Below are 24166 nucleotides of genomic sequence, written 5' to 3'. Positions count from 1 at the left end.
TTCATACAAGCCGGGAGAGAAACAAGAGGGAGCACGTAGAAGAAAAATAAATGAGGCATTTCATGGCTAATCAGCTAAAAGATTTCATCTGTTTGTTTTTCTTTCTTGTCTTCCAGTTCAATCTTTTGTTTCACTCAAACCAAGCCTTGCATACAGCCTTGTTTTAGTCAAGACAAACAGCCATGAAGCGGAGTAACAGTAAAGCAAAGTCTAAAAGATGTGGTTTCAACCGGTGAAAGGCATTTCGAGCTTCCAGCAACTTCACCAATCATACCTCGTAAAATCAGCAGCGGGAGGTTTCGTTAAAGATTTCCACACCTCGACGAATGAGCTTTTGTTTTGACAGCTCGTATGTTCAATATGTTCAGTAAAATACAGTTTTTTTTCACTTCTTTCTTTTTTTCTTTTTTGTTTTTACAGCTGCCTTTTCACTGTGGAGGACACACTTTGGTGCAGAAATCTGATATTGATGGAGCCCGCTAACACAGCCTCAAGCAGGTGAACGCTACGGGTGGATAAAGAGAAGGGTGAGCCGAGTGCAGGACAGGCAGTGACGTGACTATAGGCCCTGAGGGGAGAGGGAGTAGGTCCGAGGGTGCGATCGTAAGACAGCAGCAAACAAGACACAATCTGCTTTAAAAGACAAAACAAACAAACTAACAAAAAAAAAAAACAACAAAAGTCCAGACGAGCTGTTGAAGCTCTTAGTCTTGCGGCCGGTACTTGATGACAGACTTGCGGTCCGGCCCCTGCAGCATGCTGTTCAGAGCCTCGCGAACGTCAAGAGCGGCAGAGTGGCCGTTGGGTAAGGTTAGTGAGTCTGGCTGGGGGAGGAGATAGTTGGAAGAGAAGTGAGGGGAGGAGCTGGAAAACAGAGAGGAGGACGGGGACGGGCTGGAGAAGAGAGAAGAGGAGGATGATGTCGGGATGAGGGCGGATGTGGGCAAGAGGCCGGCATGTGAAACCAGGTTGTTTGAGGCGGAGGATGCAGAGGAAGAGCAGGAGGAGGTAGAGGACGAAGGGCTGGCTTTCTGTGTGGGCATTGGTGGAGTAAGGGGCAAGTCAAGTAAATCTAATAAGTCTTGGTGGTTATTGGCCAGCAGGTTGTGGTTCTGCTGCTGTGGCGTCGTCGCCTGCAGATGCTGCTGCTGCTGCTGTTGCTGTTGCTGTGGTAGCAAAAGAGGCTGCTGTATTTGTGTATTCGCTGCAGTCTGAGAGATCAGAGACTCCAGATTAAAGTCGTCTCCGAATGCTGCAGAGTGTCCCGCCAGACTGTCCAGATTGAGTCCGCCCTCTGTGGTGTCCGGAGAGGGCGACGGTGAGCTCACAGTCAGGTCCAAGATCTCGTCCAGGGGATTCTTGGAAGACAAGTTTGGAGACAGTGTGGTCTGATGGAGTGGAAGTGACGGGTTCTTCAGTTGTGGGAAAGAGGGCATAAAGGACTGGGGGTAAAACTGGGAGAAATTGGAGCGGATGTTGACCGTGTTGGGGACAGCGCCCTGGCTGTTGGTGGTGGTGGAGTTGTTGCTCCAGCTGTTCTGGGTCCTTTGCTGCGTTTGGCCCGGGTTCCTCTGTAAAGACAACAGGGGGAGTTTCTGCGAGGGCTGCTGTAAAGTGGACTGGAGCTGCAGTCTCTGCAGCTGAGAGATGCTCCCAGTTTGAGTCCTTTGCAGAGCGTTTTGGTTCAGTTTCTGTTTGAGGATCTGGCTCTGGACGAGGGACTGAGCGAGGGACTGGTTCAGCATGGGTTTCTGGTTAAACAGATTGGCCAGGAGGTGTTTGTTATCCAGCTCCATTTTACGCGCGCGCTCCTCGGCCAGCCGCTGCTCCACGGCCTGCTGCTCCCTCTCCTTTCTTCTCCTCTTCACCTCCTCGTCCATGAGGATCAGCTCCTCCCGCACACGGGCCACGCAGTTCTCTGGGATCTTAATGCCTGGGAGGGAGGAGGAGCACGGTCATGTCACAGTTATCAGTGAGGTAAATACAAAAAATACTGTTACGCTTTCCACATGCTAATCCACATGTACGCTGCTAAAGGCTAACCACTGCAACTACAGCTTTGGTAAAAATTGATTTATGGCTGAAATTAAAACTTTGGATATCTTTTGATATCTGCAGTTCTCGTGAGTGAATAGCAGGAGTTGAATGGGATTAAATCAAGTGGAAATAAAAGAGTGTTGGTGATTTGGTGAGAGGGAGCATGATGGAATAACAAAGAAATATATACTGGAAACCTGGTGAGAGAGATAGAGCACAAGCAAAAACGGGGAAAAATTGAGAGAGGGAGAGGGGGGCTGCGAGGCAACTTGGTTGGCAGTGTTTGCTTCTGCCTCTCCTGCTTTTGGAGGAAAGTGTGTAACATGCAGCGGAGAGCAGTGATCATCATCTGTGCACTGCATCAGCATGTGCACTCAAAGCCAGGGGCGCACCGAGGGGTGCGGCCTGTTCTGTCAAACGTGTTGAGTGCGAGACGCAGAGCTGACGACAAAGTATTGAAACAACAGCGGGAAAAGAAGAAGGAGAAGTAGAGCAAGTAAGAACGTCAGCTCTTAGGTTCTAATAAATGTTTCAATATTAGAAATTTTTATTTTTCTGGGGTGCCAGGTAGCTCTATTAGTAGAGCGTGCACCCCATATTCAGATGCTATTTGTTTTCGTCGTTTGCTGCATATCATCCCAACTCTCTTTTATCTCCATTTCCTTTCATCTCTGCAGCTGTCCTATCAAAAAAAGTTTTGAAAAAAAGAAGAAATATTATTTATTTTACAATATAAGTTTGAGTTTTTAATCAGCCTCATGCCCAAAACTGCTGCTGTGGTCAGGGGTCAGGGGTCAGGTCGGCTTGGACAGAAATTGTGTGAACTCATGTAGGCTTAGGCCTCATTTTCTGGACCTGATTAAAGCTGTAGTTTAATCTTGTTCTGAAAATAGGGTGTAAAAATTGTAACTACAAAATCCAACCAAAACCCAAGGCAGTAAATAAAGGTACCACGCTCTGCCTTGACATTCTCTCAGGCCATGGATAACCACAGTAAGCATGTTACAGCGAATAGTGAATATGAAAATGAGGAGCATCTGTGATGCCTGCTTCATTACATAATTATAAAAAAAACCCTTATCTACAGTCTTTTCTACATGTAGTGCAGAGAAAACAGACCAGATGATGAATGACCAGCGACTGTCCTCTCACTGTTGGGTTTACATGGATGTCAGGCTGAATTGCAACATGTTGTGTGTTTCATAACTGACAGTTATCGTCAATGTAGCGTTCACAGGAGTTCATGGGGAGGCAAATATGGAATGTGAGCGACAATTTCATTTCCTCAATTTGTCATAATGAAATGTCAGCACTTTAACAGCATCACATTTGACCATCAAAACAACCCACTCATTTTAAAACTCCTTCTTCTCTTTTATAAATGTTTGGAGAATATTCCAACCAAAGTAAAGTGTGACATGTAATTTTCTAAACGCCAGTTAAAATATATATGTTGTGTTAATAAATTTTATCAGGAGGGTATACTAACCGACTTGCTTGTTGTGCTGTTTGGTTTTAAGTCGGACGATCTGCAGGATGCTGGAGCTGGTGATGTCAGACACCACATCAGATACGCGCTTCCACACACGCAACAGCGCACCACACAACATGTGGTACTGACGGAGACGCATGCCCTGCAGACACTCCTGACCTTCCTCTATTTTCTTACACTTCCCATTCCTGCAGACAAGGACAAGAAAGAAAAAGTCAGTTTTTTTATACAGACAACAAAAATACCCACAAATGTCTTGCATGTCCCTCTTTGAAGAAAACTGTATGGCAGGCTGAGCGCATTTTAAACACAGTCCACTGGTCACTTGGTGGTGAGGGCACATGTGAGACTTGCAGGTTATTTCTTCATGACTAGTCCTCAGGTGATCTGTAAATCCCCGGGAATGGCATCTGACCTAAAAACCACCCTGACTGAATCCTAATGAGTTCCAGGCTGATTGGCTGCATTGAACCTTTAATCCCAAGGGACATTGTGGACAATAATTGGCTTTTTATACAGAAATAAGAATTGTTTCCTTTTTTTTTTTAAATTTAATCATTTTAAAAAATCTGTTTTAGATTATGGGGAAATGAAAAAGGTGCCACCTCTACATTTCAGTCACTGGATACCTTTTATGACTCAGCCTTAAGATTCAGAATTACAGATCCCTACAGCACCCATCACTGACATCTTTATCAACAGGTCGGCTGGCCACTTTGAGCTGTGAGGCAGGATCAGCATTTTTTGTTTATCCATCGATAAAGCTTTGAAACAGGTGCTTCCTCCTTATATTTCATCTCTTTTGACTCTAAACTCCCATAAACTCAGTGCTTGGTTGCAGAATAGCTTTTTTGCTCCACATTCCCCAAATGAGAACAGAAGTAGGAAAATGTCATTCTCTTACAGTGCACCATAACATCATCGTTGTCCTGTATTTTTATCTAAATTGCTATTATTGTTCGTTTTTTTTATATGATGTTACTTCTATTTTTCCGGTTATTTGTTTGCTTGTTGATTGTTTTTAATGTCTTTGTTCAGGCTCGGCATCATTGAAAATGAGGGTCTCCCTCAAATTAATTTCTCAAGTCTTAAATAAAGGTTTCAGTGAATGAATGAATGAAGTCCTGCTCACCAGTTGGCATGGCTGCACTTCTTGAAGGAAAAGGTGAACTGGTTCTCCCAGCTGTCCCGGGCTTCCTCGGGAGTCGCCTGGAAAAGGGAACGTACAACGCCAAAAATCAGAAAAGAACTCCATTGTTTGATGCTGCAGAAATAAGCAGCTTTAAAAATACATCTTTATCAACACAAAAGCTTTTGCAATAAAGAGGTGTTTTTAAAGTCCCCCTCAAGACACGCTTTCTGCAAAGATTAACATTTTGTTAGATGTAGTTTTCACACATAAAGAGTTTTTTACATATCTTTGTTATTCTATGCCTTCTCCCTTATTGAAAAATTCAACATCTGGCCAACGACCCTCAACCACGGCTGCTTGCTGTAACTTTAGCTTTCCGCTTTCTCCAATGCTGCTTGTGCATTTTAACCAGTAAAAAACTGACATGCACAGCACGATGGCTAACGTTAGCATTACAAGAAACTTCAGAGAGATTCAGCTATTCTCATTTAAGACTCAGTAAGACTTCTTTTTTTTTAAAATATTTTTGGGGGGATTTCTTCCTTTATTGATAGGACAGCTGTAGAATGACAGGAAATGTGGGAGAGAGAGGGGAAATGACACGCAGCAAAGGGCTACAGGCTGGAATTGAACCCGTGTCACTGCAAAGGCCTCGGCACATGGGGCGCACACTCCAGCAGGTGAGCTGGAGGCCGCCCCAAGACTCAGTAAGACTTTGATGAGTAGTCTATTGTTCAGAGACTTGCAGATGTATCAGAGTGGTAAGCATAGATAGGATTTTATATTTGTTCATGTTGTTTTCTTGGCTTATTAGCTTGTAGGCTAACTGGCAGTGGCTGACACAATGTTTGTGATTATGAAACAAGCAATAATATCTGCTACAATAGGGTTTTTGCTGCCAAAACTTTTACTATACTAATGCAAACTTTGCACTCTGCACTGACAAGTCGCTCTGCCCTGGAAGTTTCAGGTTTCTTTGCTGGTGTTAAAGTGGTGTGATAAAGTCTGTTACCTAATTGAAATGTGCTTCCAGTATTAGACAGTGATTGGCTTTTGTATTAGTGTTGTGGCTTATCTAATTAGCCAGGCGTATGTTTCAAGCTCAGTTTTTAAGGAGGTGCACAGACATTGCCCCCTTTAGTAAAGTGGAAAGTGTGAGTACTCAAGTGTGAAAATACCTCTACAGTGACAAACAAGTCAGTATAGTCAAGGTCAGACATTTTTGGGGCCATAAACAGAAGAAAAGCACATTTTTGAGTGGAGGGGGGATTTAACTTTCTACCAAAAGGCACATCATAGTTTTATCTCATTTATATTCCTTTACTGTATCAAGGAGAAGATAACTATTGTGTGCAGTGGAGGTATGGTAACAGGTCTTAAATCATCAACCTGTAGGAGACTGGGTTCAGCTCTAATAAACTACAATAATATAAAGGAACTTTATCATCCCCATCGAAATATACTTTCAGTTTCTTATGTGGCTCATGTTTTTTTTTGTTATCGAGTTCAAGAGTGATATATTGTCCCATTGTTTAGCTCTAGAGTGCCTGGTTCAGTACTCCTCTCCAGCCACAAGGGGGCATTAGACTCCATATATTTTTTGCTTTGCATGCTCTGTCAAAGCACTTTGTAAACTCTGTTTTAAAAGGTGCTATATAAATAAGTTATTATGATTTATAGTATACTCCAAAAGGCAAATGCAGATTGAGAGAAAAATGTCAGTTCTAAACATGTCCAGCTCAAACTTCAGTCAAACCTTCCCCATATTAAGGAGATGTTTTTATTTTTAGACCTTTTTATTGTTGTCTTGAAAACTTAAAACTCAAAAGACAAAATTTGTGACAATATAAAGAAGCTGAAAGATGACCTTTGTCTTACTATGATGAAGGTAAAGATGTGTAACAAACACAACTACAAGCCTAACTGATTCATCGACACACATTCAAGCCATTTACCTTGCGGTAACGCTGCTGCAGGTTGTCCAGACTCTCAGGGTGGGTCTGCTTGCCAATATTCGGCTTGTAGACAATGAAGTTCCTGCCTCTTCCTTGCTCAGCTAGCAGCACACATGGGTGGTTACCTCGCAGCTGTGGAGAGGCCGCACAGAAAGTAAATTATTTGCATCTTCTTCGGGACTAATAAAATCTTTTCAGTGAACATCCATTGTGTCATCACATAACTATTCTGTATTAAATAATAAATCATAGACATACAGTGCCTTTTACAGTAGACAAGGTTTAGTTTTCTTATGATAACATGAACTCACCTTTACGGACAGGTAGAATCCCTCTTCAGGGCCGCTGAGCTTCAGGGACCTGTTGTAGGCCTCGTCCCAGGGCATGCCTCTGTCCACACTGATCTACAGGGACAAAAAGCATCAGAGACTAAAGCATGTGCTGTGAAAGAGGAGGAACAGAGCAGCTATGCAACCGTACACTGCTGTCTTAAAGCTGTGCTGTAGTTAAGACGACCGTAACTGAGACCAAGTCATGACCAAGATCAAAGACAAGACCAGATCAGTGTGAGTCCCACACTGTATGACACACCAACAATAAAATGTGGAACATGCAAACCATCAGCACTCCTTAGATTTATCAGAAAGATACACATTCCCATGAAAACACCCATGGGAAACAAATGATGATTCCTCTTCATGCATCTCTTTGCATGCATATTGTGTATTTGTGTTTGTATGAGAGTACCATGAGAAATGGTACACTCGTGGCAAAGCAGAGGAGAATCTTAAGTGTAGGAATTTCCCTCTATTTTCTAGGAGCAATTACGAAAACACACTAATGAGCTGAAATTAACTTCTTTATTCAACACACCTATTTTTCAAAGGCAATTTACTGATATCCCTGCATTTGTGGTCTTGACCGGTCTTAAAACAAAATCCTAAGTCTTCTTTGTGTGAGACCGAAGTAAGAGACAAGGACCGATCTCTAGTACTTAACTTAAAGGTGAGACAGACACTTGCATAGACACCTAAAATTACTTTTTCTAACATTTATTTAAAAACACACAGTGAATAAAACTCAGTGTCTAACAGTCATGCATGTACACGACACACTCTCTCTTTTTAAAAACTGGTCCTAGCTGTGCAGCTTCCTGCTTGACTGCCAACTTTGAAAGTCAAATGCAGGTTAGTCTGCAGCCGACAGCTAAAAGCAGAAGATATCGGTAATTATCCTGTTCCCACCTGCCACTGGTGTCTACATGGGCCCCTCAGCCCTGGGCTAAGCCTGTGTGATAACAGTCTCACTGCTGGCAAAGTGACATCAATCATCACATAATGCAGAGGTAGCTACTTGTGTTACATCTGGGACTGCAGGTTATGTGGAACACATTTCACAGATCTCTCTGTATGCAAAAAATGTGCAAAGAGCAAACCTTGTCACAAAAATCTTCATGAATTTGTAGTCGCTGGTATTTGCTACCTAATCTGTGAAGATTGCTCAGCTGCCATTGAACGTGAACTTTTAATTGCTTTGGTCTGCTGGGAGCTGACAAGTCCGACTGGATTTAACTCAAAAGAGAAAGAGCACAAGATTTGCATTTTTAGGCATCATGTATATTCATTGAATCACTTCTGGTTCGTGACGTGCATTGCCTCAAGATCAGCCTGGGCCTGTAAATTTGTCTGTCTGCTGCCCTTCTGGTGGCCGCTACATCAGGCCACACTATATTGCTCATGTGTTCTTAGTTTGTGCAAGATTTCTTATTTTGGATCCTTTTAAACTAGGGCTGGACATTGTAGAGTATCTAAAGATATGATGCAATAATAAAATTTAGTTGAGATGTTATTAAAAAAAAAAAAAAAACAGATAAAAAAACATACATATATATACTTCAATCACGGTTATGAGGTGCCTACCTTATAGAGAACGACCTGACCATCCTGAGGGTTTCCAGCTGTCAAAAAAGTTTCCTGCCTCTCCTCATAGATCTCGTCGTTACCCGGGGCAAGGTCTGTCAGAGACACAAGAGAGCCAAAATAATTACTCACATTAGAAGATCAGGAGCCATTTTTCTTTTTAAATGAATCCCTTAGGGGCCAATCCAATTTAAGGCGTGTTGACAGACAATTGAAGAAAGGAAAATAAACTATAGTTAGTGTTTTGCAGCATTACGGATGTAATTTATTAATAAATTATATTGTTTTATAGTTTTTTTTGTATTGTAATGTGTCTTTTTGATACTGTTTTTAAAAAAGCCCTCCAATAGATCCTTAACAGTGATAGGAGATACTCATCTTGTATTTTTATTTTTGCTTAGGATTTGTCATCAGGGCTCGAAATACTTTTTTTCTGTGTACGTGTAATTGTTAAAAATACATGCACCATTGTTTTAAAGGTAATATTTCATGTATTTGTCCGTCTTTCTACAGCCCGTTGGCATGGTCAAGCAACATTTTTTTGATAACAGTTCAAATATGAGGAATCTTCAGTGTTATGATGCAATTTCAGTCTTTTTTTTTTAAACTGCAAAGTAAAATAACTTTTACATGGTCATAGTCAGAACCATACTGAACAGAAAGAATTTGGCAAACCTCTGAAGGAAAACATTTATTAATTAAACTTAGAAATGTCAAAAAATGGGAGCATTTTAGCGTGTTTATTTGAGCTGATACATGTTGTGTAAGATATTATTGCTACAATGCGAGTCTTTCTCCTTTTTGGCTGCTCCTAGTAACTATATTGTAACAGCGCCAGTAGACACAAAATCCAAGCAGCAGCTGGATTAACTGGGTTTTACACGCTGCTGCTGTTGTGCTGTTTACTGTGAATGTCATGTTCAATGCACAAGAGCTGACAGCCCTGAACAGTTACATGAAACACTGCATGTCAAGCTGAGAATTAAGTGCACAGCTCAAATTTCACATGCACTAGCATGCACATGGTATTGAACCCTGTTTATGTTTACATTTTGGATTACAAATTAAACTGCTTTGTAAAGTCATGCTGTGTTTTGAGTGACACATGACCTCCATACCTAGGATTCCCATGTCATATTTGCCCTCCTTCTTATCCTTCTCGATTAGGTAGTCAAAGTTGTCAGTGAAGTATTGGAAGAGACAGTTCTGCTTGTGAACCTCGAGGCCCAGGATGCGATTTAAGAACTTGGTAATGCTGCAGTCTGAAATAAAAACACAACACAAAACAGTTAATACAGCTGATTTTGTGGTGACAACTGAACAGAGAACAGCTAACTAAAGTTTGAAGTAAGGGGCCTGGATCGACATACTTGTCTTATGAATACTGCCTTACAATATGGCCTAATAATAGGTACTCTACCTTTCTCAGTACTGATCCCAAAGCGAGGCTCTCTACAGAAGATGCCTACATCCATCATTCCGAGCTTCATGTCTGAAATAAAGAAAAACAAAGATGTTTTACTGATGAGTCACACTAAACTTTGTGCTAGCAAAGTTGTTTACAGATACTGACAATCAACCAAAGCTCAAACATACCTCTGAAGAACATGGCGTCACCCCCGGGGTATGCTTTGGGAGGGGGCACTTTGTTCTCTATGTGGCCAAGGATTGCTTTGGTGATTTTATCTAGAGCCTTGGTACCATACTGCAAGAGAGGGGACATAGAATTGATATACAAAGTTTCTGAAAGGGTTCATTTAGCAACTTTGCAATGCAAATTAACAGTTTAAAAAAAAGAAATCTTGTATACCACTACAAGTGAGAAAAACCTTAAATAGCTAAAGGGTGGGTCTATTGTGTTTTGTTTTTTAGTTTTTATATCATTCTGTATTTTCCCATTAGTGTTCCTTCTGTATTTAAATACAAACATTATATTCTTAGCAAAATATTTATTTATGTTTTAAACTAAACTACCACTACTTCATGCTCTAAAGTATGTCACTACTTTTTGCTAAAGGCTGAGTGGACTTTTCTATTTGAAAAACCAAAAGACAGACCACCCTTAAAAGAAGAATTATGTTTTGACACTATAAAAGGTCAGAATTTTATTTTCAGAGGCTGTTTAGTTTGCTTACCTTGTTCTCAAAATTGTACTTGCTCAGGTCTCTGGATTCTGTGGCTCTTCGGTCTCCATGAGTTAATGCACCCTGCAAAGTGGATTAGCAACAGTATTATTATTAGTATTAGCGGTTTTAGGATTTACAGCCTTCAGAGCATCATCACACTAATGCAGATAGACAAAGTGACGTGGGATAAACCTGTGTTTGCTGCTGATCATCCTTACACCACCTGACTTCACTGCTCTACCTTGGCACGAGCAAATTAAGTTGAAATTTGTGTGTGGTTATACAGTCATTTTATGGCCATTACAACCACACATTTTCATGGATAACATTTAAAAAGCTTTTCCACGACTTTTCAAAGACCCATACTTTTTTTCTACCCTACCTGCCCTGCATTTTTCAAACATATCAGATTTAAACTCTATTCAAACATAATCTCAACTAGCTGGCACACATGGGACAGAAGGAAAGTGGGGAGAAAATTAAGAAATAAACGTGACGGTGAACAAAACGTTGTCACACACTGATGCATAGTAGAGCTACGTTATGCCAACAGCTACAGAAAATAAACTTGAAAATTATTTTAACTAATTCCATGACTGTTCCAGGCCTGAAATATGTTATTGTGAAATTCCATTCACAATCTGCAGACAACACCTTTAATTACCAAAAATCTACAACTATGTAAGGCAAATATGTTTAAAATGACACATTAGTACAAAATCCCGGTCAAAGAAGCAGGAATTCAACCTGAGATCAAACTCTTTAAGGTGCAAATACATTCACTCTGCATCATGTGCAAAAAGCAGCAGCATATGAAAGCTTCATCACATAAACACAAACCAGATAGTGTGACTCCACAGCATGGTTTCTGCCTAATGTAACAAGAGGAAACACATGAGGTTGAGGTGTGAAATGAAACTATTTCTTCAACTGACATCATAAGATAGAGAGAAAGCTGGAAGTGACTTCTTTTAAATCACTTAAAACCCATTTTATTGACTTGCTTTTATGTGATGTCGCCGGTTTTAATTGATCTATTTTAGTTTTAATGTATTCATTTATTCTGTCTTGATCAGATTTATTTCTATTATTAGGGCTATTATTTCTGTGTTTACCGCAAATATTTTTTGAATTGTATTTATGCTTATTGGTATGGGTTATTATTGTTATTTTGTTTTGTAATTTGTTTCTCTCTTGTTTAATTCTAGTTTAAATTTTGTATGAGCTCGGCATTATTGTTTGGCTCTTATAGTTACGTTGCCACTGCGGGAAACCCTTCAAGCTTCTGCTTTGCTTTGTTTGTCAAAGCCTTTTGTAAACTCTGTTTTTAAAGGTGCAATATAAATAAAGTTGTTGTTCTTCTTATTATTATAGTTATTATTATTATAATTTTGTGCCTCAATAGGACTTCATGCTACACATAAGTGACACAGATGGAACATAATTTAAACACAATCTTTACTTAAATTTTAATGCTGGGTTTATCTAAGATCTCAGCCTGTGTTTGACTGTTTTCCGTTATTGAAAATAAACCATGAGGGAGGTAAGGGAAATTTTAGAAGAAACAAAATCAACAGCAGACCAGCATTGTCGCCAGCTGCTGGCTCTGCCCACGCTGAAAAAAATGCCTTGAGATACCAAAACAAAGGGATGCCTTTGCCAAATATGACTTCACTGCTGATCTGGAGTCTGCCGGTTACAAAGGTATTCAGCAACTGTTTGTGTGTGTGTGCATTTGTGTTGTATCTGGTTCAGGCAGGCATGCAGGCGAGATGTGACCTATTCTTGATGCGGATTTACCGAACACGGCTGGCAAACACATGAAGACTTCCTGGAACCTTCGTCCTGTGGCACCCCGCTTGCCGTTTTCCCAAAAGAACTGTCATGCTGTGTCACTATGGAAATAAATGACTGCTTGTGCTGAAATGCATTGATAATTATGGAAAATAAACCTAGGGTTATAAATTATCCAGACGACCTCCTTTGCTTTTTCTGCTTATTCAGTTTTCCGTTATTTAACTGGAGAAGGGAAAGACCCGGAATCTCTTGGGGTTTGCGGAGAAAAGTTGGTGTAACTTCAAGCGAACCAATAATAAAAGAGACTCTATGGAGAGCTTCGAGGTCAGGGAATACCCCGGGATACAGGAAGGACAGAGAGTGAGGACCGGGCGAAGAGACACATAGCAGAGTCGATGGCAACCCGGAGCATGACAATCAAAAAACACAAAACACAGATCCTCTCTGTTTACAGTAAAACAATTCCTCTTACACAAAAAGATGAAGGATTATTTTCCTACGAGACAAATTCAAAACAGTTAAAAGGAAAAAATGTGCAAAATAAAAAGCAAATACAACACCCACACAAACACTTCTACAAGGCTTTGATATTTACCAGGCTCTCTAGTCTCTTAGCCACGATGGAGGCAAAACGTCTCTCCCCGGCCAACTCTGAGATGAGAAAGATGTACTCTGGGGCCGTCACCTGATTGGACCGATGGGTGCGACCTGGAGAAACACGGAAAATATTATAAGACAGAAATTATACCACAAACAGGGTTGCCACGCATTTTCATGGAAACTTTTCTAAACTTTTTCATGACTTTTCGAGGACCCATAGCATAAATTTCCTTGGTCATTTATAACATATAAATAACTTAATGGACAGAACTTTGAAGTGCACTGTATTTCAATTCAAATATTAATTATTCGATTGTATTCATTTTGACAATAAACAAAACAAGATGTTTCGACACATATTAGAGTTTTGATATATCAACAGCTGCAGAAAATAAATTTGCAGACATGTTGCATTATGTGTAAAGATTATCTAAAAAGGATTAATACCATGACTTTTCCAGGGCTTAAAAATCTAATTTAGAAATTCCATTTTATTTTCTTTTTTTTCCCATTTGTAATGACAGTGGAAACCTTTAAGATTCAATTTTATATGTTAAATACATGATTAAAATTAACTTTTTTTTTTTTTTACATTTAAAAACTGAAAAGTAAAGACAGAGTTCACATAGCAGTCTTTGCTCCAATATATATTTAATCAAATTAGGTAGCTTCATGCTTGTTCCTCTATCACCTAAAGATGCCTGAAAGGCGACAGTGAACAGAGATGATGAAGAGATGTAGTTGTTTGCAAATACCAACAAAGCAAGGATAAACCACAGATCTAGCGAATACAGTCATTTGTTCATCTCTAGAAATGGTAGAAACTGGTCATACCAGTGCAAAATCCACAAATAAATAAATAAATAAATAATTCACTAAATAAATAAATTCATTCATTCAGCAACTCAAAAATTCACTTTATATGCCACCATATCTGTAATGATTTTTTCACCTCTAAAATTGGTCTTGGTTTTAAAAATCCCACTTGGATCAGGCTCTAGAGAGAACTGAAACAGTAAAAGAGATGAAGGCTACAGCCCAGGTGTAGTTTCTTAATTCCTTTAGGCCCAAATCCATAATTTTACAACCATTTTAACAATTCTGATGGATGAGCAGCTTGTGTTGTGCTTGTGATGTTGTGGCCAAACAGAAATCTAACCAGACATATAAACTGACTGGGAAAATCCTTGAAAAACAAGGTAATCAAACCCTTAGATGGTCTGAAATAACACCATACTAGTATAAGCTGATGGAATTAATTTCACCAATGTGTCTCTGGTTTCAACAGACTTTTATCAGCACCAACAGCCAGACAGGCGAAATTCCTTCTAACACAGGCTGCTTATTAGGAGCAGAAAAGAAACAAGGGGATATTCTTGGTGACAGGATAAGATCTGCAACATCAAATGAGATCTGATCTGATCTGAAGCTAATCTGATATTTAGACTCTGATTTCCCCTCGAGGATCAATAAATACTTTCAGAGGAGATCCCCTGCTGAAACAGTCTTATTCTCTATCAACCCAAAAAAAGAAACTTTCCCTGAGGTTTTTATATGGAGTTTGAGGAGAACTCCTTTGAATCTCTTTTGAGGAAATAAATACAACTGTCTGTGTGAATTTGTACAGTGTGTGTGTGTGCACTAACCTGCCAAATAAGAATTAAGCATTTCACACTAAGCAGGAAGGCTGCTAATGAAAAGAATTACTTAATCAGTTTGCTAATTACTGAAAACAATTTATTCATCCACTCCTCTGTAATGGCGTGTGTGTGTGTGTGTGTGTGTGTGTGTGTGTGTGTGTGTGTGTGTGTGTGAGAGAGAGAGCTGAAGCATAAATAAGACCTAATGGATGCAAACACACAGAGTTTATTTTACTAAATCCTGGTGCCTTGCAGCAAACTGATACTAAATATATCTACTTATGTAAAATGACAGGTGAAACAACTGCAACCCTTTTTAGACCATGTGGTCTAAATAAAGGCAGCCACAACCTCATATTACCAGCAGTGTTTCAGTGAGACAAGACAACATTTGTTCTGATTTGGAAATCTTTGACCTAAACATAGCAGTGGGGGATAAAACCAGGCAGGGCCCCTTTGAGCCACGCCCTTCTGACCTTGAAGGAGGAGCTACTCCTCTACAAATTTCTCCTCAAACAATCCTGATACCCTTTGACCTACTGAGTTGCTGCATGTTTGGGCAAATATGTAGAAACCTGTAAATACTAGAAAGCTGAAGTTACGCACAGCAACTAGAAAAGTCCAGCCTGTTACGTCATGAAGAGCAACAGTAAAAGAATTTACAACTCATTGACAAGTAACACTACTGGAGACTTGTAAGGAGTACATTTTAAGACAGACTTTAAGGTGTGTTTGATATTTTATGTTATGGTAACAATAAAGAATGTAGGGAAATGATACACTTACATGTAACATCCAACAAACAACAGCTTTGAATTCATTTTGTCACAAAAAGCCCCCTGTCAGTTTTAGTGAGAATATGTGTTTTTTTTTTTAAATTCTCAAGCATTTACTTTTGAAAGACTCATTGTACGACTTCATTTCCTGACTCACCAAATTGCTGAATGGCCCTGTCTGCACTCCAAGGCAGCTCCAAGGTCATGTGGACCCTGCGCCTCTGGTTTTTCACTCGCTTGTCCGCCTGCAGGGAAATCCCGGAGCTGGCTGCCTCTGAGATGATGGCCACGAACTGGAGGACAAAGGTTTGGATTATTAGTGGAGATCTCATTAAACAATGTTTATGAAGCAATAAATTTCTCCTAGCCACAGATTGGATCATCAGTTTTCATATGAAGGGTCAAGCAGTATAACCGACCTTCTCTGCGCCCATGAAGCGATCTTTCTCCTTGATGTTAATGTGGTCAATGGTGAGACCCTGCTCAGCCCGTGACTCGTAACGGACGCTGCCATCAGGACGCCGCACCACTCGACCCTTACGACCAGTCATCTGCAGAAAAAATATTAACCACATTGTCATTTAAAACATGTTTTGAAAGACATTTTGCCTAAAAAAATAACAGCATTGTTTATTTTTGGTGCGTGTGTGAACACTGATTTAAGTGGTGACAGGTGAAGAACATGCAACCTGCACCACTTAAACTTATTAGATATGAGATTTATTACAACTTTAGTAATATCTGCTGCCATATGCTCACCGGAGCAGCTCCAGTTGGAAATCGGATAAGATAAATATCAATTTCCATAGTTGTAAAAATGCTGAAAATCATTGCTTGTAATTTGTCAACCGGGCCAGAGAGTTTCTATTTCAGGGTCTGAGCTTCGTACCTCTGAGACTTTATCTGGTCCCCCAAACTTATCGATGAGCTCGTCCAAGGTATTGAGAGGTAGTTCTTTTCCCAGTATGGATATTTTATTGAGGAGGCCCTGCTTCATCTCCTCTATCCTGGCTGTGAAGAGAAAGCAGGGGAAATGTTATCCACGTGACACTGATAGACAAGAGTTACAAAAACAACGGAACATGAAAGTTAGTTTCACTGTCTAGACATGCATACGTTTGATCCAGACTGGACACACCTACATTTGCTAAAATATCTTCCTACTGTAAACACAAAAAAAGAACACATCTCCATACCTGTCTGACAGCTAGTGTGGTTAACAAAGATGACATCATCGTTGTCTAGCAGGGAGTCTGGTGAAGAATTTGAGTCTGTGTCCATGCCATCAGAGTCACTGCTGCTGTCATCGCTGATGTTGATTACACCGCCGCTGTCCACAGTGTGCTTGGGTACCTTGGGCTGGCGACCTCGAGGCTTCCCTGATCGTGAACCATGACGCAATATTAGAATGAGAAACAAGAGATGACACCTTTTGTCAATGAGAGACAAAGACAATGAAGGAAACTGCAAGAAAATTGCCAGATGGTGTGCAAACAAGATACACACAGATAAAACAACACTTAACTGTTAACTGTTAAATTAAAAGGAAGTTTGAAAAACAGAAATGGGGGCTATTTTGAGACTACTTTAGGGTATGACTACTGCATTCTTGTCACTTACGTTTTCTCTTATTCCCTGGTGCCTTTTCCCTCCTCTGTTTCTCTGAAGGAAAATGTTTCATCACGAGAGACTGGAATACTCCCCTACAGGAAAGAGGAAGAGAAAAGGAGAAACTTTTATTCTGACTGCAAAACAAAGAGGAAAACACAGGACAGTTGTGAAAGTTCGACACTCCATATATTCCTATTTGGCCTCATTATATCTGTCAGGTGTTGACAGGCTGATGAACATGTTTTGTGTGAGCTAATACACTCAAACCTTCAGGCATGTCTGCTGCGAGACGTTCAGGGTCAGGCAAGTTCAGAACACTCATCGCCTCTATCCTCCCTCCCTTGTTTTTTGCATGAGCCGTTTCATAATTAAATGGCTGATAATAACTAAAGAGACTGTTTGGTTTAATTGAGGATAAATGGTGAGGACTTCTGGTGAGGATTAATTATTTATCATTTTAAAGAATGTAGGTGATGAGGATGCCTTCGTTTTAAGATTGGCAAATCATTTGGTAGTTTTGTAAAACAACAAAGTAAAACAGAGGAAAACACAAACTGAGATAACTTCCGGTAAACAGACAGTAACCTGACACACAGGGTTAAAAGTATCAGAAAACCTTTACTGTTTTCCTGCAAAACTTTGTTGTTGCCAGTAAGAATTTAGCTGCTCAGACAATGAAGTCGTTTTAGTGAATACTCTTTTAAATAAACCTATTAATGTAAAAACAATGGTAAAAACAAACATATTCCTTTTTACTTACTCTGCTGCGGAAACAAATCTATCAAGATGCCCGTCATTCTCATCCAACACTTCTCTGGTGCGGGACTCGCCAGTAGACTGCAGCCCGATAACGATGCACTGTGGTGGAGAGAAACAAATACACATCAACAACCAAACAGGTCTGCTGTGTTACCTAAGTAAAATCAGTCATGGACTAATTCCTGGCATCATGATGCCACAAATTATGACATCCTTGAGGAAATAAAATGCACTCAACTCAACCTGTGTACAGGGAAGTGCCAAATAAAGGCTTTAAGGGACAGTTCTCCCTAAAGGCTAGGTGAGCTGGCAGTAGACGCATGCTTCCTTCTGCGCAGTGATACAGTTGAAAGGTGTAGCTCAGTAAAAAAAAAAATACCAACATGAAAATGCTAACAACAAAGTATGTGGGTTATTTTGAATAATCGGGTTAAAATGGAAAAAGACACCTTGACAGCCAGTATCTCCGACACTTGATAACTTACATCAAAACTAAACTAGATTAATAAACAGCACTGCAGGTAGTATGTAATATGAAGTTTTGATTTTGGGGTGAACTGTCCCTTTAATGAAACTTGTAAATCCAGTGACATTCAAAGCTCTGCTTTTCCTGTGCAGACGAAGCAAAGTATCAGCAAAACTATGCTTTTACAACAGCATTCATTTACTAGAGGAAAAGTAAGTATTTTGTCCTTAAAATTCTCACTCCGTAACACAACATCTATAGAATTTCAGTTCCTGCTTGGTCAGTTAGACTCCTCCAGATTAAACATACTATATGACTCAGAGTTCAAGAGTGTGTTGTACTGACCTTTCCAGCCTGCAGCTCTTTTTGAGCCAGCTCCACCAGGCAGCGGACCTTGGCAGCGATACAGAGGTATTTGAAGAAGCGCTGGTGAGCTGACCAGAACTGTCCCCACAGAGACTTCCTGCTGACCAGGCCCAGCTCATCAGCTGCACGCATGAACACCTGCAACGCCTCTGCCCACTGGACACAGATTTAAGATGTCAATAGTCATTTTAAAGTATAGTATTTGTGTTTTTTTTTTATTTTATTTAAATCTCACATACAACACCATAAGCATGCACAAAATTAACTAGCACAAGCATGACACTCACCAGTTTGGCAGCTTTGTTATAAACCAGTTTGAAGTCATTGTCCAGTCCGATCTCTTCAATGCGGAAAGACACCCCTGAGAAGCTCAGCTGCCTGGCAATGTACATCCCGCTCACTTTCATGTCCATGGCAACAATCTCCATGGCACCGACACCTCTGTTTACAAACAGCACATAAATTATTAAAAATAACTCAATCACGAATCAACCAGCTATAACCACAAACTGATTGTAAGGTATTTTCCAGTAAGTGCAGTGATTTGAAAATATGTATCCACATGATTGAAAGGCTCTCGAAAAACATATTACCTCTGTGGGAAATTTTGCTAAATTTCATCCTATACAAACCTCTTCTCGATGGCGTGCAGGAAGTCATCAAAGGTTCTGAAGGGTGTGCCCTCACCCCAGATTCCCAGGCGACTCATATAGATCATGTTCTTTGGCTCAGAGGCACCTGGGGCAGAGACGACAAAAATATATCCTCTTAAATCCTGGGTTGTCTTGCATGTAAGTGCATTAGTTTGTGCTTAGTTATGTGTCAGCCTACCTGTGGCACTGGCGTACACCACTCTGGCCGACCGCAGTTTGTTTTGCAGGTCAAGCACTGCCTTGCCCATCTTTGTAGATGTGGCATTCTTGGCTTTGTGGCATTCATCAAAAATAATCTGTAATTAAGAAAGGTCAAGGGCAAGCAACACAGACATGGAATAGCAGTTTGTGTGAGAAAACTATAAGATACAATGCTGTTAAAATGAAAGGATACAACTCCATCAAAGTCTGGCTTGCACCAATCGAGGATCTGTTTGATTCTCGTCCGGTGCTGCCCTCCTGCCTGGCTCTCTCCAATCAGCGCAGAGTAAGTTGCAAACAGGACTCCTTCTGAGGTAGCTGTGTCTCCATACTTAATCTATAACAACAAATCAAACATTCAAAACAGGGGAGTATTAGCAAGATATGTGTGAACATTTACAGAGCCACACTGTCACCAGATATAGCTCCTTTCCTTTTCTGCTTGAATGCACATATACAAACAGTTGCCAAGAACAAAACTCGTTCTCTCAGTATGTTGTGCTAATTCCACTGTGACTCACCTTGTTTAAGGCATGCACAGGAATATTCGGTGCATCTATGTCTTTGAGATCTCTCTCTGCATCAAATTTCAGGTCATTGGATATGCTGAACCTGAGGGTAGAAGCAGGAAAGTCAGTAATTCAGTCAGCTTTTACACAGACTATCCCAATGTCTAGTTCACTCTACAGGACTTTAGCTCTGGGCAGCATGGTGTTGCAGTGGTTAGCACTGTTGCCTCACAGTAAGAGGGTTCTGGGTTTGAATCTGCCAGCTGGCTCTGACCCCTCTGTGTGGAGTTTGCATATGGGTTTTCTCTGGCTTACTCCCACAGCAAAGACATACAGGCAAGATTAGTAGTGACTCTAAATTGCCCATAGGTGTGAATGTAAGGCCTATGAAAGTCTGATGACCTGTTAAGGGTGTACCCCACCTCCGCCAGTGTCAGCTGGGATAGGCTCCGGCCCCTCACAACCCTGAACCTGCATAAGCCGTTATGGATAATGAATGGCTGACTTTGGTTTTCTGCAAACTGATAGCTTTTGGAGTGCTCTGAAGCATATGTACTTGCAAATTGGAGCTTGAGCGCTATGTATAAATTTGTATATATTCAAAGACTGGGGTCCTTCTGTGTACTCGTACACTTTAACAATCTAAATTCAAAGGAGCAGGCTGAGAGGCTGGCTGAAACATTGCAGACACTCCCCAAATATCTAACAGGCTAAATATTTTGACCTATCAGGTACTTTGACTTATCAAGATTAGAGTGCAAGACACAAGTTAAGGACAGGGATGGGTGGCCCTGCAGTGCTTTTCTAAGGTTTGAGTGTGTGTGTTTGACAGAGAGAGAGGGAAAGAGAGAGGATGAGAAGGTGGAAGGTGGACTATTGCATGCATTTTTTCTGTACGCCATTGGCCTAAAAACTTTCACCTCAGACCCATGCATCACATCACATACTCTGAAGGGATTCCTCCTCATGAAAGATAATGTAGTGCATGACCCATTCACTGGTCAGTTATGTAGTTTGAAAGCCACAGTGAGTTCAAGATTCCCGAGAAGAAGACGTAGCGCAACAGTTCAAAGATAAGACGACTTTAGAATTTGTCTGGTGTGAACAAGCAATTCTTTACAGTAAGAACACACTTCTTTTAAACCACTGTGTGAGGTTTTAAGGTACTATGCTGTTATGGAGCACAGAGCTAGCCATTGTGCCAAACTTATAGGGTGGGGGAGGACAGTTGTGTAGTGTGAGCTTTGCTTACATGCTCAATACATTCTGATAGAAAATTGGACACAAAAATCATATAAATAAATAACTGAGAGAGAATAATAACAGAGTGGTAAATCTGTCTCACCATAGTGCTTTCTTCCTTCCCTTCAGGTAGTTTTCCAGGATGATTCCTGCCACAGTGCGTCCTTTTCCGACCCCTGCCCCATCTCCAATCAGAAAACCTGCCCTCTGTTGGTTCTGAAGAATAACCTCATGTTGCTGAGGGTGCACAAATAAAAATTAATGCGTGAGCAAAGATCACCAATCATTCATAGATTGAAAATGAATAAGTACTTCATGTTCTGTGTGTATGTGAGCCTGGTGTACCTGGCAGGCGTAGATGATGGCCTCGAGCTGCAGAGCGGACAGCAGGCCACTGTTAATGGTTGACTCAGGGATAGAGAGAGTGTATGTGATGTCAGGAGGAGGGACACTGGATAGCGTGTTGGTCTCCACCACTATGTCAGGATGAGAAATTCCTATAGTGGCTGAAGAGAGGAAAAACAGAACGGCAGTTTAGAGAGGGGAAATTTTACAAACACATTAATAGCAAACTGCTTGAGTGTCATGCCACATTAAGAGGAAAAATGTGGATGAATTCATCATTAGTAGATGTTGACATTCAGTCTAGTGACCTACATTTGGAAGGTCTGTACTCAGCATATGTGTCTACATGTCCCAGTTCCTCTGTTTCCTCTTCCTCAGCATCCTCTTCCTCCTCTGGGGGTGACTGGGTTCTCTGAGGCTAGGAACACCAAAGAGACTTTAATAATGTAATCCACATTAATAACAGCCACATATGGGAGTTATGCTTCTTGTTTCAGCTTGTTTCAGTCAGGGGCAGGTGAGCAGTTAGTAAAAGGTTGGCACAGCACATCTAAAGCTACTTATCAGAGAATGTTAACCAGTCAAACAGTAAAATAACAAACAACATTGACAGGTGTGTAAAACCAGCTGAAGCAGGATGAATAAGAGCTTGAAACATGCTTGTAACTGTAGAAAAAAGGGTGTTTTACATATTCAGGCAATGTCAGATTAATGTTATCTGAGAAACTGAAAATGCAAAAGGGTCCCATTTTGACAGACAGGTTTATACCACAGTGCCTCTGTTCTTGTCACATAGACTATTCACAAAGACAATGCAGTGTATGAAATAATCCATTCTTTTTGCAATGTGCATTTGCAGAATGTCCAATGCATCCAATATGCAGCAACAATTTCATCATCTGTGGCAATACAGACATGCCAAAGAAGGCGCAAGCAGTCTCAATTATTATATGCTACCGCAATGTCAAAATGTGGCCCTCAGTCTTAGATAAGTGGCATGTTATGCTGCTATGAGAAAACTCTTAAGTCCTATTCGCACAGGACTAATATTACCTGAAGACCTCATATGAGTTACAAATTACCCCCCCATGTCTGTGTTTCATGCAGCATAGTCGCACGGGATAGGTAAAGTCTGTATTTCACTTGAATTTACTGACATTATGCCCCCATATGATGCCCACTGTCATTACTAAACTCCACTTTACACATAACAGAAACAATACAAAGCACTACTAGCTGTAATGTACAGTGTTAACCTGCTTTTTTCTTTTAAATGTGGGTTGACCCTTGAAACTTTAACAAATTAGTTTGATTTCTTTGGGGAAAAAACATGAGTTAAAAAAGCAATTACCAACTTTGCAAGAAATGTCACACAAATCGGAAGAAATAAGTAAAAGGTGACATGAAAATGACCTGGAAACTAGTTTTAAAAAAGGGATGGTTATTTGACAATTACCAAGATTATAATAATAATAATTATAATCGTGTATTTAAAATTATGTCACAGAGAAAATGCATACAGAGATATTTTTTTAAATCTCTTTTTCTACTTATTTTTGAGATAATTTTGTTGTCACTTTTTTAAAACTAATTTCTTGCTCATTTTTGAGCCATGCCTTTTAAAGGTTCTCATTGCCTTCTCGCAATGTTTCTGAAAGAAATCAAACCAATTTTCTTAGGGTTCAAAGGGTTAAATAAACAGAACCGACTCTGCTACACATTGTCACAAGTGATCCATCTCATCATCTTTTGAGATTTTACTCTTCTGATGGATTTGAACTTGCTTTTTCAGCAAATGAGTCTTCATTCCATGTAGCGAAATGAGCCTGCTGCATCCAAAACGCTGTCAGAAATTTCATTTATAATTACTAACACAGCCTCCATAATGCTTGAACGGGAAAGAGGTAGGAAAGACATGCAGAAAAAACAGAAAACCTTAATACAACTCCATATCATTGATCCCCAAATTCGCACAGGACTAATACTGACACATGACCTCGGTGTTTGGTAAAATATGGTAGGTAATTAACGTTGGAAAGTTTACTTGAAAAATTACAAACATGGCAGACTCACATGAATTAAGATCATAGACATGTTTTAATTATCACAAGTAACCAGAGGTAATACTAGACCTGTGCGAATAGGGTGTAAGCCTTATCTTGTGTTGCAAACACAGAGGGCAAAAGCACCTGCACCTTAGACATATAACATAAACTAAATGCATTTTTATCAACTGCCCATAGGCACATCTAGTTAGAGAGTTTGGTTTCATTTTAAAATCAGACTGGAGAGGTCGGTGTGGCTACCTGGAATCCTCCTAAAGGTGGTGTGCTGATAATAGCAGTTATATCATCCAAACTGGCCAAGCCATGAAACCTGCTGGTGCCATTCAGCTGTCGACAAACATAAAATGAAAAAATATAAAGACAAATGAAAACAGTGCCAAATGCATAAGAAAAGAGTAACAACAAAAAGATGAGTAATCACTGTATGTGTGTGTTGTGCATATAAAATTGTTCATGAGAGAGTGTGGGCACTTC

At 40.3% G+C, this 24166-nt stretch overlaps 1 protein-coding gene across 1 annotated transcript in view; it reads right to left on the bottom strand.

Moving 5' to 3' along the window:
- Positions 1 to 959: 959 nt before the first annotated feature.
- The window catches only part of si:ch73-63e15.2 (protein strawberry notch homolog 2), a 78432-nt gene continuing 55225 nt past the window's right edge, over positions 960 to 24166 (bottom strand). Inside the window, 28 exon segments of the mRNA XM_042482374.1 lie at positions 960 to 1143; positions 1146 to 1933; positions 3527 to 3717; positions 4662 to 4738; positions 6617 to 6748; positions 6928 to 7020; positions 8536 to 8630; positions 9654 to 9797; positions 9956 to 10027; positions 10132 to 10240; positions 10671 to 10742; positions 13054 to 13166; positions 15632 to 15767; positions 15894 to 16025; positions 16364 to 16485; positions 16671 to 16853; positions 17095 to 17177; positions 17846 to 17943; positions 18656 to 18832; positions 18964 to 19117; positions 19309 to 19414; positions 19508 to 19625; positions 19724 to 19867; positions 20052 to 20142; positions 21385 to 21518; positions 21627 to 21787; positions 21939 to 22044; positions 23933 to 24019. Coding sequence (XP_042338308.1) covers positions 1090 to 1143; positions 1146 to 1933; positions 3527 to 3717; positions 4662 to 4738; positions 6617 to 6748; positions 6928 to 7020; positions 8536 to 8630; positions 9654 to 9797; positions 9956 to 10027; positions 10132 to 10240; positions 10671 to 10742; positions 13054 to 13166; positions 15632 to 15767; positions 15894 to 16025; positions 16364 to 16485; positions 16671 to 16853; positions 17095 to 17177; positions 17846 to 17943; positions 18656 to 18832; positions 18964 to 19117; positions 19309 to 19414; positions 19508 to 19625; positions 19724 to 19867; positions 20052 to 20142; positions 21385 to 21518; positions 21627 to 21787; positions 21939 to 22044; positions 23933 to 24019 — 3972 coding nt within the window. The 3' untranslated portion in view covers positions 960 to 1089.

The sequence above is a fragment of the Plectropomus leopardus genome, chromosome 3 (genome assembly GCF_008729295.1).
Source record: "Plectropomus leopardus isolate mb chromosome 3, YSFRI_Pleo_2.0, whole genome shotgun sequence".
Classification (NCBI taxonomy): Eukaryota; Metazoa; Chordata; class Actinopteri; order Perciformes; family Serranidae; genus Plectropomus; species Plectropomus leopardus.
This window is presented reverse-complemented; position numbering and strand designations above follow the sequence as displayed.